This window comes from Limulus polyphemus, unplaced genomic scaffold (genome assembly GCF_000517525.1).
Source record: "Limulus polyphemus unplaced genomic scaffold, Limulus_polyphemus-2.1.2 Scaffold1, whole genome shotgun sequence".
NCBI classification, from domain to species: Eukaryota; Metazoa; Arthropoda; class Merostomata; order Xiphosura; family Limulidae; genus Limulus; species Limulus polyphemus.
The window spans coordinates 4,116,390-4,133,927 of record NW_013665611.1 but is presented as its reverse complement, the minus strand read 5'-3'; the positions used below and the strand labels follow the sequence as shown (position 1 = coordinate 4,133,927).

General features: G+C 36.4%; 1 protein-coding gene across 4 annotated transcripts in view; it reads right to left on the bottom strand.

Annotated features, from left to right (window-relative positions):
• The window catches only part of LOC106462001 (solute carrier family 17 member 9-like), a 38,457-nt gene extending 25,995 nt beyond the window's left edge, over positions 1-12,462 (bottom strand). The window contains exons 1-3 of one of the 4 annotated variants that reach the window (XM_013921905.2): positions 12,397-12,462; positions 8,634-8,686; positions 3,843-3,969 (exon numbers count right to left, since the gene is read on the bottom strand). In XM_013921905.2, coding sequence (XP_013777359.1) covers positions 3,843-3,969; positions 8,634-8,683 — 177 coding nt within the window. In that variant the 5' untranslated portion in view covers positions 8,684-8,686; positions 12,397-12,462. Of the gene's footprint in view, positions 1-3,842; positions 3,970-8,549; positions 8,687-11,836; positions 11,882-12,104; positions 12,331-12,396 lie in introns of those variants that run through there. The other 3 variants (XM_022392116.1, XM_022392015.1, XM_022392170.1) reach the window with 3 other exon arrangements.
• Positions 12,463-17,538: the final 5,076 nt, after the last annotated feature.

Below are 17,538 nucleotides of genomic sequence, written 5' to 3'. Positions count from 1 at the left end.
GTGCTCTAATGCTTGTGGAATACTACACTTGATGGAGATTCATCTTCCTGGAATATGTTTTTCGGAATGATTGTTGATGTGGGTGCTCTAATGCTTGTGGAATACTACACTTGATGGAGATTCATCTTCCTGGAATATGTTTTTCGGAATGATTGTTGATGTGGGTGCTCTAATGCTTGTGGAATACTACACTTGATGGAGATTCATCTTCCTGGAATATGTTTTTCGGAATGATTGTTGATGTAGGTGCTCTAATGCTTGTGGAATACTACACTTGAACCTCGGTCTCACTATACAATTTGGGTATCCAAATACTATCTACACAACTCTTTCTCGCTTGTCATACTTAGTTCTTTTTATCTTGGAAAGCCTCTCCATCTAAGCAGCCAGAAGTCATTCAGCGAAACACATAGAAACGACCAATTAAGAGTAAACATTATTGACACACATTACCTGTATAAATAAATATTATTGTTTTTATTTGTACCTTTGTGTATTTCTGCTTTTCATTCAACACGTAAGTTATTTTAATAGCAGTTTCGCCCCCCCCCCCCAGTGGCACAGCGGTATGTCTACGGACTTACAACGCTAGAAACCGGGTTTCGATACCCCAGGCGGGTAGAGCACAGATAGCCCATTATGTAGCTTTGTGCACAACTACAAACAACAACAACAACAACAATAGCAGTTTCGCCCCCCCAGTGGCACAGCAGTATGTCTGCGGACTTACAATGCTAGAAACCGGGTTTCAATACCCGTGGTGGGCAATATATATAATACACAATATTAATCATTAAACAAAAAATACCTTAACCTAAAAACCTCAGGCATGAAAAATTTAATAGTATAAAAAATATTTTATTTTTTAGCCTTCTAAGACTTCTAAATATTGTGGCTTAAAATCAGAATAAACTTCTAGGTTGAATTTCCACTTGTATATGATCATGTCTCAATGTTAGAGACAAAACAATGTACAGAAATAAATCTATTATCCCAAAAATCACAGTTTCGAAACTTACTATTGTTCATAATATACATGTAATTCAGCAAATTCTGTTATATTCATCTACTTTTTACACTTGATCACTTTAACCTTCAATCTACACTTCTAAAATGTGAAATTAATATGCCAATAATACAATATTATTTACTTCACTATGCTCGAAAATTAATATGGTTGCAACAGCTTGAAATGAATTTTAATTATGATAGCTTGCTAACTGTTTTTAAATAAAAGGTTTTTAAATGAGTGATTTTACTAAAAAGAATGCATTATGCATGCCACAATTTATGCAATACTAACATAAAATTAAAGTATATAATACTCTAAGTAAAAAAAAATAAATTGTTACATAAATTAGGACTCAAAATTTACCATATAACACTTGCATTTTGCAAGTGGAATACTACATGCTGCAAATAAAATGAGATATCAACTTGTGTGTAAGTAAGTTCTATACCCAGGATTTTTCAGAGAATCCACAAAAATGATAAATATATAGTTCACTAGTTGTGAAATTGATTTCCATTTGTTCTTAATGTTGAGCAGGGGGGCAGGGGGGGTCTATGAACTTCCACTTCTGACTGGTCAGTATTCAGTAGCAGCCATTACACACCAAGTTCCATGTGGTTGAAATCGAAATCACATGCACGCATGTAGTTTTACATGATTTTGCATGTGACGTAGGCACTAGCAGACCATGTTTTTATACCACACACTTTTTTACACAAGACGCTTGTGCACAAAGTTCAAGAAGCAACATAATGTGGAAAAAAAAAAAAAGTGATAAAATCTTTAACACTTTGACTACGACTGCCTTAAATGTATGCAGAATCTTAGCAAGCTGTACAATGTATACAGCACACTTGAATTCAACTGCCGGAGGTGGACCATACCCTATATGGTGAATCAGCAGTCAGTGGGTTAAAACTTTGGGGAGTGGAAGTGCTGTATGGTAAGTATGACTAAGTAAAAACAGCATATTAATACTAAATTTGACCTGACAGCTTAATACATATTAATGCTATATATACATATTACAGTACCAATAATTTCTTTCTTAAGAGAGTGTCTAGACGCATGGGAACAAAAGTGAGTGAGGAAGTTAGGTAACCAGAATGTAAATGTGATTGTTTGAAAGGTATGACATCCTAAACATTCTTACAATATTTCTCATTGACCAGTTTATGTTGATTTTTGTCTCAACTTTTGTCCTCTTTCAATACAAACAAACTTAATTTCAAATTAAGTGAGATTAAGCTTAAATTTTCAGAGTAACCCAGAACATCACACACCCAATTCACTAACTGAGACCTGAAGGTGGCTGATCCAAACTGGCCTCATGAAAAGCCGACCTAGTAAAAGGAGTCTAAGTTCTCTCCAGAACTTCCAGGATCATTCGCAAAAGCAGCCTCAGAACCCTCTGGACGAAAACCCCCCCCCCAGACTGCATATATGTCTCCATCTCACTATGAATCAGATCACAGACAGCCTCAACTCAGAGTGACACCCCACCCCAACTGACTGTTGAGAGATGCTAGATAAAAGAGATGGGATAGGAGAGGTCTGATTAGCCTCTGTACTGGAAACAGTAAACCAGGAACTCATGCCATATCTCGGAGTGTCATGGGTTTCACTCTCAAAATATTCCCGTGTGCATGGTCATATTAATAAGGAAAACAAAATCTATACTTATTTTAACAATGGGAACAACATTCACCTCCATTCCCCCTCAATTCAAGAACTGTTTATATACAACTTGGCACTAAAATACATGGCAATAAGTCAAACTTCTCATTAATCCTTTTACTTAGAAAGAAAAATACATCCAAGTCACTCCTTATACCACCACTAAAAGATCTTGATGTTTTCACTTACTTCTGAGTATAAAACTACAAAACAGCATTCAGGTATATAAGGAATGTTAACACCAGACAGAACTAAATGTAAGCTGTATTGCAAAATGGTAAGAGTGCTGTGGCACTGGTAAACAGTGCTAGCATAAGACTAAACACAAGTAAACTCATAAAAAAAACAACAACACATAAATATACATACACACACAGAAAGTAGGATGTAGGAAAAATTGCAATGACACAAATACACTTCAGCTTCTTTAACTCAAAATGTACTCTGAATTAAAAAAACAGCACAAAATCAGTATGACAGAATTGATATCTGACTAGTACAAGCTGAACAGTAACCATCACTCAAAATAAGTGTCAATGAGAAACTTAATGTCAATGAAGAAACTCCAAGCTTACATAAAATTGCTGAGAGAACTCCACAAAAGATAATAAAACCTATCAGAATTCCATTATTTCCACCACATAACTGCATTATACACATGTACATGCTGCTATAGTTGAATGATCAAAGAACCATGATCATAATCCTTCTTGGTAATAAAATTAGCATACAAGTATTCCCTTTGGGTATTATTATCTATCTACATTATCCGATTATTAAGAAGTTTAGCCAGGATTATCTCTCACCACCACCACTGATGAATAATATCAGTATAAATCTTTTATCTCACTGACACCTTATCTTATGATAATATTGTTAATATAACATTCTGAAACTAAGCACAAACATATGTGAGTTTTTGTTATAGATTTCAAGAAGTTAAAACTGATATGTCTTGCACAAAGTTACCTAAGACATTCCATATTTTTAAACTGCTTATTATGACAACAGAGTAAACAATGAAGTCTTCGAAATAATAAAAAAAAAAATCTGAATGGTGAGACTTAACAATTATATTTTTACCAGCTTGAAAAAAAAAAAGCAATATATGATGCATTTTGATTGAAAACAGTAATACCGGTTTAAAACTTACTGAGTCGACTTTGTTCCAGCTATATTCTCTAGCAACAGTTGGCATGGTAATTGGCATAGCAACACGAGCAAAGTACAAAATTGAGGTTCCACTGAAGAGTACTGCCAGCCACAGATACCTCTCAGACCTTAAAAAATAAAAGACCCATTTTAAAAAAAAACAAAAGTCCAGTATCACTGCAGCACAATGTACTCAAACACTGCTTAGCATATTATTTTTCTCTTAAAAGTGATTACACAGAATCAAACCTTAATTTTAGCATTAAAAAAACAATATTAATTCACTAATTTAAATTCAAAACATGCACAATCCATGAGCTTCAGCAAATATGATAATCTATTTTATAAAATGAAAGTTTTACCTCACTGGTTACTAAGGGATTCATACCATAATATTTGATATGTAACATAAACTACATCGTGCCTGATCACATCCCATAACCCTACCCCTGCTGGATACTTCTTATGAGGCTTACTGAAGGTACATGTCTGTCATTATAATTCAACAATCATTCCTTAACTGAAAGATGTCTTTGTAATAGAGGTTTGGACATTTCATGTAATAATGTGTTAGATGCTACAATATCCAACAACATTGTCAAGATGGATGCAGTAATAAAAATTTATGGTAGCAACACTGAACAGTTGCTTAGTGGTACACACTATGCCATTTTTTCTAAAACTGGTATAATACACTCCCCCATGTTTCCTTGTGCAAGTATGCAGAAGACATCAACCATATGACATGGTTCACCATACAGTGTATTTCAAGTATTCATAATGACTATAATTGTCCAGCATATTTTGTGGATCTTGTTATTATTACAATGTATTCAATATCAGGATTCATTAGGTACAACAGTTGTTGATCTAAGAATTTGAACTGTCTGGAATCCTGGGTTCTACAGCTAGGAATATATATGCAATTAAATGTCATATTGAATAATGAGAAAATTATATAGATAGCTGCAAGTGAAGAAACAGATAAGCAACACACGTGTACCTCATTTTTACCTGGTGTAAACACTACCTTACCTTATTAAGTTTTTCTCAAACACAATGCACTGTGAAGATCAGATAAATACATAGTAATATATGCCCCTTTTTAATTTTAATTTCAAGGATGATACGTTCCTTATACTGTAACATAAGCTAGAATACCCACTCAGACATGAAAGCCAGACTGAATGAACTAGAGATATACATGCATGTCACTTTCGGGGAAAAAGCACTGAAACAGTGGCCATTTATGAGCAATCCATATGTTCAGTGGCTACACTGCAAACATTTAGTGCCAAAGCGATATAAATATCAGAAGGGTGGAACTGGTAATGAGGCTTCATGATGGTTGTCTGATAACCACCATCACTAGCTCAGGTGGTTTAAGATCAACATGATGAACACCATTAATACTTATCACCAAAGAAAACAAATTCTATAAAGAAGGCCTCAGTAACAAATTGTGTTCCCAAAAACATAAACTCACTGTCTCCATGCATAGGATATACAAAATGTGCTGAGATATAAAATTATGCTTCTGTAATAAAAGCAACTAAATCACTAAAAGAAAAGTGCAGAAGATATTTTAAACAGCTCTTGACAACTATACAAGCTTTCTGTTCATAAAGAAAACTGTACAACTTGAATCAAATGTTCTTGCAACACTTCTCCAAACTGTACATGTATGATGCATTTGAAACATTACCATGTTGCAGATATGTATACCAAGAAATACAAAAACATGGGTAAGTAAAAGTTCAGATGTATTACTAAACAGTCATGTACTGCATAGCTTGGTCAAACAGTAGACATCTGTTTATTATACTATGTTAAATAAAGATGACAGTAGTATAGTAACATTTCTGTTAGATACAAGTAAATAAATATTTCTAGTTATTATTAAAATTCATTTCAAAAGAAGTGTGATAAATATTCTTGTCAGCTAAAAGTGAGAAAGCAGATTTAAATCCACAAAGAAGGATCAGTTTTCACAGTCAGAAATGTAAACTGAATACTATAACACATTAATGAGTTGGACAAAATGGTTAGCATCTTAGTCATGTTCTACATCGAAAGTTAGATTAGGGAACAAGTACTGACAGAGCTATTGGATGGAAAGGAGACTGAAATAACTTAGATATTAAATACTGAAATGATGATTACTCAAATGGATGGCAGAATAAATACTAGAAGGTTGAGGTTGTTATATGATTATAGTGGGAGAAGTAGAGCTTTATAATCACCATGACCTTTGTTCACTATATGCCACGTCTATGAGAGAAACATGAGAGAAAATTGGTTGAATTAAAATTAAATAATTTGTTATAAGCAAATGAGATTACACCTTAAAAAAAAACAGATTATAAAGGTTGTCATCAAACCAAACTAGCAAACCTGCCTTAACTCACACCCCTTCCCCAAACTGGATCACCCACATCCCAAGTCCCATCTGGTTCTACATATCCTCCAGGAACTGCTTGGGAAATATCATAACGGGTTGTCCTACACTTTCAGGTAATACCCCAGCCCTACATCTCAAATGAAGGGGTGGGTCCAATCAGTCTCTTACTGAGGTTAAGGCACCACTCACAGAGGAAACTCTCCACATTGATATCACCAGCAGCTTGGGAATGGGATAGTTAAGTTTTTCCTGTACTCTAGAAGAATGAAGCGGGATGGAATGTGAGTAGGGGAGAACACCAGTGTGTGTGTGTGCCTGGACCAATGTCATTAGGCCAAATCATATCTGAAATTTAGCCCCCACCAAGAGACGTTACAAATGGTTACTTCAACTAAAGACAGAAAGTACAGCAAGTGCTAGACAAGACTATACTTGATGTTGTCTGTAATTTATTTTTTTGTAAAAGATGCAGAAACAGCCTTGTCAATTCTATAGATATGCTGCCAAATAACTCTTACAGAAAACCCCATCTAAACAGTGGGCACTGAGTATGAGCAGATGGGTTTAACAGTTTCTCACTCAATTAGGATTTCAGTGGGATCTGATGACCCCAAACATAAGGAATATATTATTAGTTCATCATGTTATGTTCATTATGGTGTATTTTGTTTTCTCCTTTTTTTTGTTGTTTCTTGTTTTGGAATGTTCCCCAAAACAATAGCCCACATGTGGTAGTGCCATGAAATTTGTGAGGGACAAGGAAATGAAACAAGAACAGTGATGGAGTTAGATACGAAACTCAACATGCAAAACTCACAACACTAGAGCTTCTGGGTAGACCGTAAAATGACAATTGAAGGAAGGCAAAAATAAGAGGCACAAGAAACCATCCAATGATGTAAATGTTTGAAGATGAATGTGTTAGGTGTAATCCATCCATCAGCCTGCAAGATCTCATCCAGTGGCCAGCATCAAAAAAAGGCAAAACAGGCTGTGATATACCAAACCTGTTGGGAGTTGATGCAAAAAAGCATATGGTCAAACTCACCCAAAGAAAAATATATTAAATGGATGAGTTATGAATCTCTCTAGTTATAGCGGAAAAGGCAACAAATCCTGAGAGGAGGAAGCATGCCATATTAAAACAGGTGATAGTAGTTTCCATGAAAAAGGGCAGTCCAAGCAAGACACCAACGAACAGCTCATACAAAACACAAAAGAAGATTAGGATCAAAATGGTTGTAAAATGAGTAAACAGAAGGGACAGATATAGGAGAAAGCATCCAATTACCCTCTCAAGCAGCTCAAGTCTTCAAAAGAAAGGAGCAGTCAGGAAATGTCAACAGGTCTGTATGATATAATGTATGGGAGGTGTCTAATCCATAAATGTTTGAATGATGATGATCACATGCAGGGAGAAGGAGAAAATATATTTTAAGAGACAAATGATAAAAGAAAACAGTACACTAATGGCTCAAAAGAGCAGCATGTAAGAGCCCAAATAATCCCACAAAGGCCCCAATAAGGAAGAAGTACCAGATGAGATGGAGCAATGGACAAAAAAAACTTTAAAGAAATCCGCAAGAATAGGTAAAAGAAGTAAGATGTGGAAGAGTAGAGGAGGGACCAGCAGCAGTAAGCAGCCTATTAATGTTGATAGAGGGTAAGAGTGGAACACCAAAAATTATGCCTTATTGTCATCACTGCTGTCTCACTTCCATCTACTGAAGCAATAATGTGTATACGTAATGTAAATACATACCAAATTCACTAATTTAAGCCAATTAGGACACTCCCTGTGTTAGGTTTACTATCCTTGGCAATAATGGTAATGTTCAGACTAAAGCTGTAAAAGTAGATAACGAGCAGACAAAGGCAGCACAGAGTGCATTATAATAAGATACAAGTCTTGAAAAGGAAATGTGGTCAAAAGTTGCACTGTTAAAAAAGTCTAGTTTTTATAATGACTTGATGAATTCATATACTTTATAGAGTTTAATACATCTATGTTATTTTAAATTACTACTAGGAAAAATCCTGTACGTTGAACAATATTTATAATATTACAAAAGTTTACAGTAACTAAAATAATTACACAGTATAACATATCTGAAAAAGAAAATAATATTTTTAACAACTTTAATAATTTAAACTACAAAATTGAATATAAAATTCAAAGTGTGCAACTTTAACAAGCTTTCACATATTAGATTCACCAATAAAAACAGTTAATAAGGAATACAGAATAAAATAAACAAAAATATGGTGGTAAAAGAATACTTTAGTAGAGATGTCACTTTTATTTACTTTCAAGGTACATGTAGTCTGTAGACCACTCATTACAATATATTTTGTTACTATAGTGAGATAGGTATTCCATTAAAACATTACTGTGTCCAGTAGGATTGGCCTTCATTCTTCTCATTTTTTACTGGATTCATTTTCTAAAAAATAAAAAAATAAAATTGCTTTACGTTTATAATATGTTTACCATTTTAACATTTGAATAAATACTCTATTTAAAGTACATTTCATTGTATACATACAAGCTAATAAATAATTTGATGAGACAGATATTTCTTCCACAGAAATTACATACAATCAAGTTCCTCAATTCTTAAACAAAGGTAATTTGAAAACTCACATATACAGCTATTCTCGTCCAGTGCTGCCCTCTATATACAAACCATTTGTCACATGCTACAAGCTTTGCACTCCCATGTACCCCAAAATTATCATGGTTCAACTGCATCTTGCATGCAAATCATCAAACAAAAACCCTTCACCAATAGGAGTGCAACATACTCTCCAGACACATGTGATTCCCTCTATTTGATTCTACTGAACATCACTTTAATTGTAGGCAGAAAAGGAGGCACCAATTTTAAGTGGGGAGGATGGGTGGGAAATGTGAATGGAAGGTAAGTACCTGTCACGAATATTTCCAGTATAGGAAAATTATAACATCCGATACTGTACATTACCTCCACTCACATATAAAGCTAGAATCCCACTCTGATGAGGTAGTGGGACCAGTGTGAAGGATAAAAAGAAGTAACCTTCAAAAGCATCTGAAGAACACCCTTCACTGAGGATCCTCTTTATAGAGAATCATATGTGGGAGACTGCACCACTTCTGTACCAGGTATACTCTTTGCCCAGTGTGAAAAGAGGTGCCACAGACACTGGCGGAAAAAGTGGAGGAGCACAACCAAAAGAGAGAGAAGACAGTTGGATTGGAATCTAAACCACATCTTTTAATTATCTCAATCCCATTGAAGAGAGACTGTATATGAATCCTCTACAGACAGTAATTTGTGGGAAAGTGAAAATGGATGTGCTCCAAGGTGTAATGCAGCTAGGGTGCAGCATGTCAACCAAAAGCAAGTAGAGTCACAAATATAACCTCCGATCCATGGTAGGAGAATGGTCCACACTGTCTTCACTTCGAGTACAGTAGAATGAAGTATATACTGTGCAAATCAATCTACAAAACAGGCACATGTGTGTAATCAACAAATAACCAGACATTAAGAAGCCAACATCTGAATGATGGTAGTAAGAGATGTGCCCTGTGGGAGGGTACATCATACTCAAACTCAATCCAATTGGCACCCCACTGTTAACAGCAACAGCAATCTCAGGTGCAGAGTCAGAGGGAGAACCATCACCTCTTTTATCATCAATGAGGGAAAAGGGAGGGGTAATGGGAGAATTCAAGGAATCCCAAGCAAGATTCCATTGGTCATGCAGAGTCCACTGAAGAGACCGCATATGTGCCTGACCCAAGGGGACAAGTGAATCCAGAGAAGCCCACATCCCCAAAAGTGGTAGAACCTCACAATCAGTAAGAGAGGGAGCAGCAAGGGCATGGAGAACTGAAAGCTCCATCAAATGGAATCGCAAAGGAGAAGGTTAGGCCCAACTGAGGTGGGAGTTGAAAAAGAACCCCAAGTGGACAAGATATTGGTTAGGGGACAGCAAAAACTTCTTGAACTTTATAATCTAACCCATTCAAGCAGCTTCTGACAGAAGTAGACAAATAAGCTAACAGAATCTAGTCATCCATGTATTGGTGGAAGTGCAATCCTTGAGCATCCATAAGTCGGGCAAAAGCTTTGACTACCAAACAAAAGACATGGAGCCGAAGCAAGCCCAAAACGCAAAGCATAAAACTGGTACACAGCCCTGTGAAGGAGAAACCAAAGATAGCATCTGCACCCAGGAATGTGTAGATAGGCATTCAATATGTCTACCTTTGTCATCCACAAATTCAGAGAGAAAGCCCTGAAAGCCCACCTTTGAGTGAGAAAAGACTCCAATGTAAATTGGGGAAGATCCAGAAATTGATTGAGGCAAGACAGATCAATTACAGGACACCAGTCCCTGGTTTTCTTGGGAACCACAAACAACTTGGAGTAAAAGCTTGGGTAAGGATGGCTGACAGACTTGATAATGCTCTGCGATAGAAAAGTCTGTACCACCTCTGACAGACGACTGGTAGTAGGATCCTTAGGTAACAGAAAGGATATGGGTATGGTAGACAACAGGGTGGGGAAAGGAATTAGATGAGAAGTCCTTCTGACAAAAACCTTGTAGAACCCAATGATCAGTCGCGAATTCCCAACAGAGGGGAACAAAATTGGTCAAACAAGCCCACACTGGACCAAAACCTAAAAGATAGCCACTGGTACTACTGGTGGCAATGAGACCTGCATTGATAAAAATGATGAAACATGGAACCCCTAGTGGGAGGACAGGAGAAGGTCAGACATGGAACAGGAGATTGCAAGGGCCCAGAGAGAGAGATAAACAAGCAACCAAGAATGAAAGGGTCGAATGGTGCCTCACAGATTCCATGCACAATTTCAATGTTTCAGGAATATTCCCAAATACGGACCTTCGGAGAAAAGGGGCCATCTGCAAATCCCAAAGGTAAGTGGACAGTAAATGAACCTGAGACAAGACAGTGTCTCTCCCCAGAAGCTCCCAACAGGAAAGAAACCATGTATGAAGAGATAAAGCCAAGGAACACAATCACACCAGTGTAGAGGTAAGGAGAAAGAAGGTATCCCCAAAAAATCCCTTAGTAGATTGGTGGAGTGACTCAGAAAGAAGGTGCAAGGTGGAAAAGTACTGCAAGAGAATAGTAAGGGTAAGATAGAGGCAAAAAACTGGGCCTGGGATAAACAGACACGATTGCCTGGGTCAGTAGTGGCAGTAGTGATTCTTACTGCTCAGAATCAAGAAAGAGGTAATCTGCCTGATGGCAAGCCCAGAAAAACTGATCTGTAGCCCGTGGAGGGCAAGGCATGCTAGCACCAGCTTGTAACTGAGAAACAAGATGGGAGGAAGGGGTGTCCTGCAATAAGGAAGGAACAAGAGTGTAAGAAATTGGGGAAATGAATAAAATGAAACAAACCTGAGAAATCATGTCTAAAAAGTTTGAATTAGACCAAGCAGAATCTGCAGAAGAGGTGCGGGAAGGTATGGCATAATCGGGAGAAGGAAAAAGAGAAATGCTGGATCCAGTGGAAGAACTTGTTAAAACAGAAAAATGAGAAGTAAAACAACATGAAATCAAATGTACTTACTTCTACAACATGGTACAAACATCTCTTCATTTTAGAATAAATAAAATTTAATTTAAAACTGAAACTTTACAGAAACCTTGATAATATTACTCATAAACAAATGTAAAAGTAAAACGAATTAATTTCATTTTCAGTTAAAATGTGCCAATATATCACACTTAAAGTTAAATATGAAAATACATATTTTGTAAACCAAATGTTATTGTTAGTTCGTTACTTCCTAACCTGTATCACATTTCAAAGAACCAAACATTTATTTTTAAGTTACCCTGACTCAGGTCTTAGGCTTCAGACAGTCTTATTATTATATATATATTAATATTAGTACTTAAGACGCCTTACTCCGTTACTGTTACACATTCTAATTACAGTTTTACACTACAGTCGCACTTACAACTTAAATTTAGTCTTAGAAACTACTCAATTTTGTTTATAAATTAATGTGTACATAAGTCTTGTCTTAAAAATTAAATCGTTAAGGCCGTTTCTTGGAATTGTCAGTGTTTTATCAGTCAGAAAAATTCAGTGAAATGTGTTCACATTTTATAAATGAGGCCTACCTGTTGATTCTCCTATATAAACTACACACGTAAATCTTCAGTGTCAGACTATTTTATATAATTTCAGGAAATAGATCAAGGTCTGGGTAATAACTTTTTCTATCATATAATTTCAAACATACAGTAAAAGTATAAATAAAATGAGACAACAATAGAAAACCCTAAGAATAATATTTAAAAAACGTAAAACATTCGAGAAAATGTTATTATAATAATTACATAAAAATTCAGTGAAGTGTGTTTACATTTTATTATTTATAAATGATGTCAACCTGTTGATTTTCTTATATAATCTACACACGTAGACCCTCCATCAAACAATTTTATTTTGTTTATTTTAGGAAATGAGGTCAAAGACCGAGTACTGATTTTTCTGTCATATATTTCAAATATACAGTAAAAGCAAAAATAAAATGAGAAAAAATTAGAAAATTCTCAGAATATAATTAACAAACTGTTGGTATCTGCTTGTTTGATAATTTCCCGTAAAAATTTTTTCCTAGAAACTTCAGCGATACAAGTCCTTTCTTAATTAAAACTAGTTTATTCTTTCTCGTTTCAAACTTTATAATACACTTAATTTCCACGGTCACTTTAAACATAACTACTTTTATAAACACACGCTATAATTCACAGCGATTCACACACTTTACTTTCTGTACGTTACCTACTGCTCCCTTGATTCGATTACCTCTCTTCAATCTATCTCCGGCTTATATACTAAACAAACGAGGGCGTCTAGTAAACGCTGGGACATTAATAATTATGTAAATATCTCATAAACAGAGCCAGGCCCTAGGCAAAATTGTGACTTTTGCGAACTTTGTATCATGCGCCTCTACTCCTGTAAAATTGACAAGAACTACTAATTGCATTGTCGATTTTGGCACCCATTAAAGTGGTTGCCCTTTGCGGAGGCACACGCCGCTCACAATAAGAAACGGCCTTACTTACACTGTAAGGGGAATGCAAAAAATACACAGAGGTAAATAATTAAAATAAAGCATTGTACACAAATAATATTTGTTGTAACTTTTGCTTTAAATATTTTAGGTTACTGGTGTTGTGATGTTTTTAGGTTCACCATATTTCCTTTAAGAGTGATAAGATATCTCTTCAGAATAACTGGAAATTGGATCAGGATATTTATCACAGAGTAGTTCTGAGTTTTCTGAGTAAATGAGTTCGAAAAAGGAAATAAAGAGGCTGGATACAATAAACAATGTTTATTTAAAACATAAATGCGGTGTGTGTAATTGTTTTGGAAGCAGGACAGTCACTTTTATTGGATCTGTGTCGTTATCCCTCCAAACTGTATATATACATAAGTGTAAAATATACGTTTACCCAACAACAACTACTAGGTCCAATTCCCCTCTCATCAACCACATCAAGAGATCCTCCATACCAGCAGTTGACCAATGACTGTCTGTGGTGTTGGCATGAACAATGTCTCAAACCCAGACAAAGGCTTTCTTCCTCTGTGTCAACTTCACATGTAACTGGTTGACTTCTTCCAGTTAGGACAGCAGGCTGTCCCTTTTATTTAACTGGTTCTCCTATAACTTATATGATTCCCAGGCCTTGATCTAATTTGCAGCCATCTTTTAGCAATACTGCTTCAGATTTGGGATTAGCTATAAGGTGAGTTGTATGGTGATAGTGGTAGATGGGGTTATTGATAGTCTAGTCATTGGCTGCTATTGTGGCAATTTTTGGGACTTCTTCAGAAGCAGTAGATCAACCACCTTTCAGGTGGATGCCCTCCTATTCGCTACTGATTTTGGACCACTGCCACTGTTGGTGCTGGATCAGGTGACAATACTTGGCAAGCTAGGTTGCTGTGGGTCATCACCCTGCCAGTGGTAGCGGTATTAATCAACAAGATCTCCATGGATGTAGGCTGGTCACTATTCTTCAGCTTTCAAACACCACCCTCTAGATCACAGTCAATCCTCAATAAGTCTTAAAGTCTGGGCACATTTTTTTGCCATTTTAGGATGTAATGATCCAATCAGAGATCAGCCCAGACCTGGTGGCATTTCTAGAGGGTTGTTGTATATCCACTGATGGGACAATGGATGTACAACTTCTGATATTTTGAAAATTGCCTTGACTTTTTTTTTGGGCTGGTTGCAGGTTTGGTTCTATTAGATCCACTGCTTCATTGGCTGCTGGTGCCGGTACATCCATGATGGTTTTGACATCAACTGGCTGGTCTTAGGAAACATTTAGGTTCATCTGACATTCAATGTAGCAAAGTCTCATATGTAGATGGATGCTTTGACAAGCAATGTATCTTCATCGATGGACTCCATTGTATCAGTTTCAGACCAGCACCAGGAGTCTTGGGTTTGGGTACACTCATCATGTTGACTCTCTTTATACTGGTATTCTATCATATGATCATTAAGAAAAGAGGACAAACTTTCTGGCTAACTAAAACAAATATAATCAGAAGGGTCAAGAACTGGATCATGATTAACAAAAGTCCGGATTAAAAATGTAAAGTCAAATGAATTCCAGTTATTCAGAAGGTCAATCAATTGTATAGGTTGTATAGCCACACCCTTTTCTAAAACTACCTTTAGAGCCAGAATGTTCTGGGTGTACCACATATCAGCGGCTATCCTTCCTGATTCACAGTCTGTAATGAGATAGAAGTCATGGACATTCACAACTTCAATGAAAATCTGACACCAAAGATAAACATTTTCCTAGACCTGACAATTCTTTCAAACAACTGTTTCCTTTCAAAGACTGATTCATACTCTTGATCCTCATTTCTTTGAGTTGCGGAAAATGTTACTTTCTCAAGAAAAAATAATCCTTTCTGAATTTGATAGCACAATAGCAGGGTAGCACACATACATCAACACAATAAAAACTTCACAACAAGGTATCCTGTTGTAGAATCTTTGCATAAAGCTACCATGCACAATTATAAACTGATGGATTTGATGGAAGGCAGATAGTCAGCAGCATCCCCTGCCAACCCTGGGGCTACTCTTGTCTGATCAAATGGTGCGATTTTATGGTCACTCCTATAGGGTGATCACGTATCCAAAGTGCGGAGCACGCTTTTGTGTCAATGGGTTGCTAACCATGAATCCTCGGATTCACAGTCCGAATACGCTGACCATTAAGTAATGCTTGACCTCATTTTGTATCATAATATGGTACTACTAACTCCTATGTGGCAATAAACTAGACCAGGTCCAAGCCAAAGATACTCTTAAAAGTTCATAAATTTTGGATTGATTAAGTTCATAAAATGTTGACGTGTTTCTCTTTGTAAGGCCTCATAACCGATATTTGTCCAAAAAGAAGATGACCATAGTTTGTAATCATTTAAGATACCAGTCAGCGAGAAACCCGCCCTTGGGGCTGCCGTGCGCACTTTTTTAAAAAGTACTAAAAACAAACGGGGAAACTGCGCAATAGGTGCAGAATGGCCTAAAAAAGCGAGAGCAACTTTCAGATTTTAAAAATCCTTTATGGTCGCGAAGAAATAAGCGAAAACGTTCGGCTACCTCTGGACTTCCCAGAAAATCAAAGGAAAGATTCGAATTGTTCTGATTTTAGCAAATATTAGAGTTATTTTAGTTTTAATGATATTATTAATCAATTTCAATGCATAATTAGTGAGAATAAACATGTTTCTAGTTTTCGTTTAGTATGTTTTCGATCTCAATGTCCAAATCTAGTAACGAAACACTCTCTTCAGTACACATTTCATAAGAACATATTGCTCTGCCTCTTCCTTCTCTCTCTCTTTTTTTTTACTGGCTTTTGGAACTTTTGCACTACTCTACGTCTACTTTGTGGGATGACATGTCAATGTCTTGTTGTACACATAGCTGGAGGATCACAATGAAAACAGTTTTTGAAGCTTCCTTTCTTTTGTATTAATGTTCTTCATGTGGTCCTGGCCTTCTCGTTACTTCGGTCATACTTGCGCCGCGCAAAGATGGAAAACTGATTAAGAAACAGCTGAATTTATTTACATACGGCAGGGTTATCCGGTTTTTATGGTATTTTTCCGCGCCAAAAATGATTCTGAAATTTTATTTTTTTCCAGCAAAAAAGGAAAAAAAATTTTGGGTAGGTTTCTGACTGACCATAACACCTATAGAAGTAGTTCATTGAAACATGTTGCATCTAATACACGACATTCCAATTAACAAGTATGAATTGCTTATATTATCATGTTTTGTAGAGTAAAATAATTATTCACGCAAGAATTATGTTATTATCTGAATCTCAACAGAATATGTAGGAAACCTTTGCTGACAAGTAGATGCAGTAGACAAAACAAAACACGACACTAGAAAATTTTGTTTGTTTGTAGAGCTCCTCACAAAGATGCTCAACGGCTATCTCCGTTAGCTGTCCCTAAGTTAGAAGTGATAGACTATAGGGGAGGCAGCTAACCAACACCACCCACCGCCAACTCTTAGGTTACCATTTTACCAACGAAGAGTTGGATTGACCATCAGTGCTCTTTAAGAATGGTGATCAAATTACAGTATTCGGTCAGACTGGAGTATTCCAAGACTGAGGAGTGGGTGCTATTGATTAGCTGCGTTCAACTGCGTTCATTATGTTCTTAATGTCGCTAACAAACTCATTCTTTTGATTGAAGAGCATTTTATAAAACCATTCTGTATTAAGCTGTAGTAATTTCAAGGATAATTGTTTGTTTGTTTGTTTTTTGAATTTCGCACAAAGCTACACGACGGCTATCTGCGCTAGCCGTCCCTAATTTAGCAGTGTAAGACTGGAGGGAAGGCAGCTAGTCATCTCCACCCACCGCCAACTCTTGATCTACTCTTTTACCAACAAATAGTGGGATTGATTGTCACATTATAACGCCCCCACGGCTGAAAGGGCGAGCATGTTTGGGGGGACAGGGATTCGAACCCGCGACTCTCAGATTGCGAGTCGAGCGCCCTAACCACCTGGCTATATTTTAGCTGTTTTGATCACTAGTGTCGATATGGTACCAAATTATACCAGGAAGAACTTTTCATATTTTTGTGATTGAAAAATTAAAGCAAGCAGAAGATGTGGGCTATTTTCAAATTTAAAGAAATGTTACCATATTTTCTCAACAGAGTAGTAGTAGGAGGATTTAGGTTT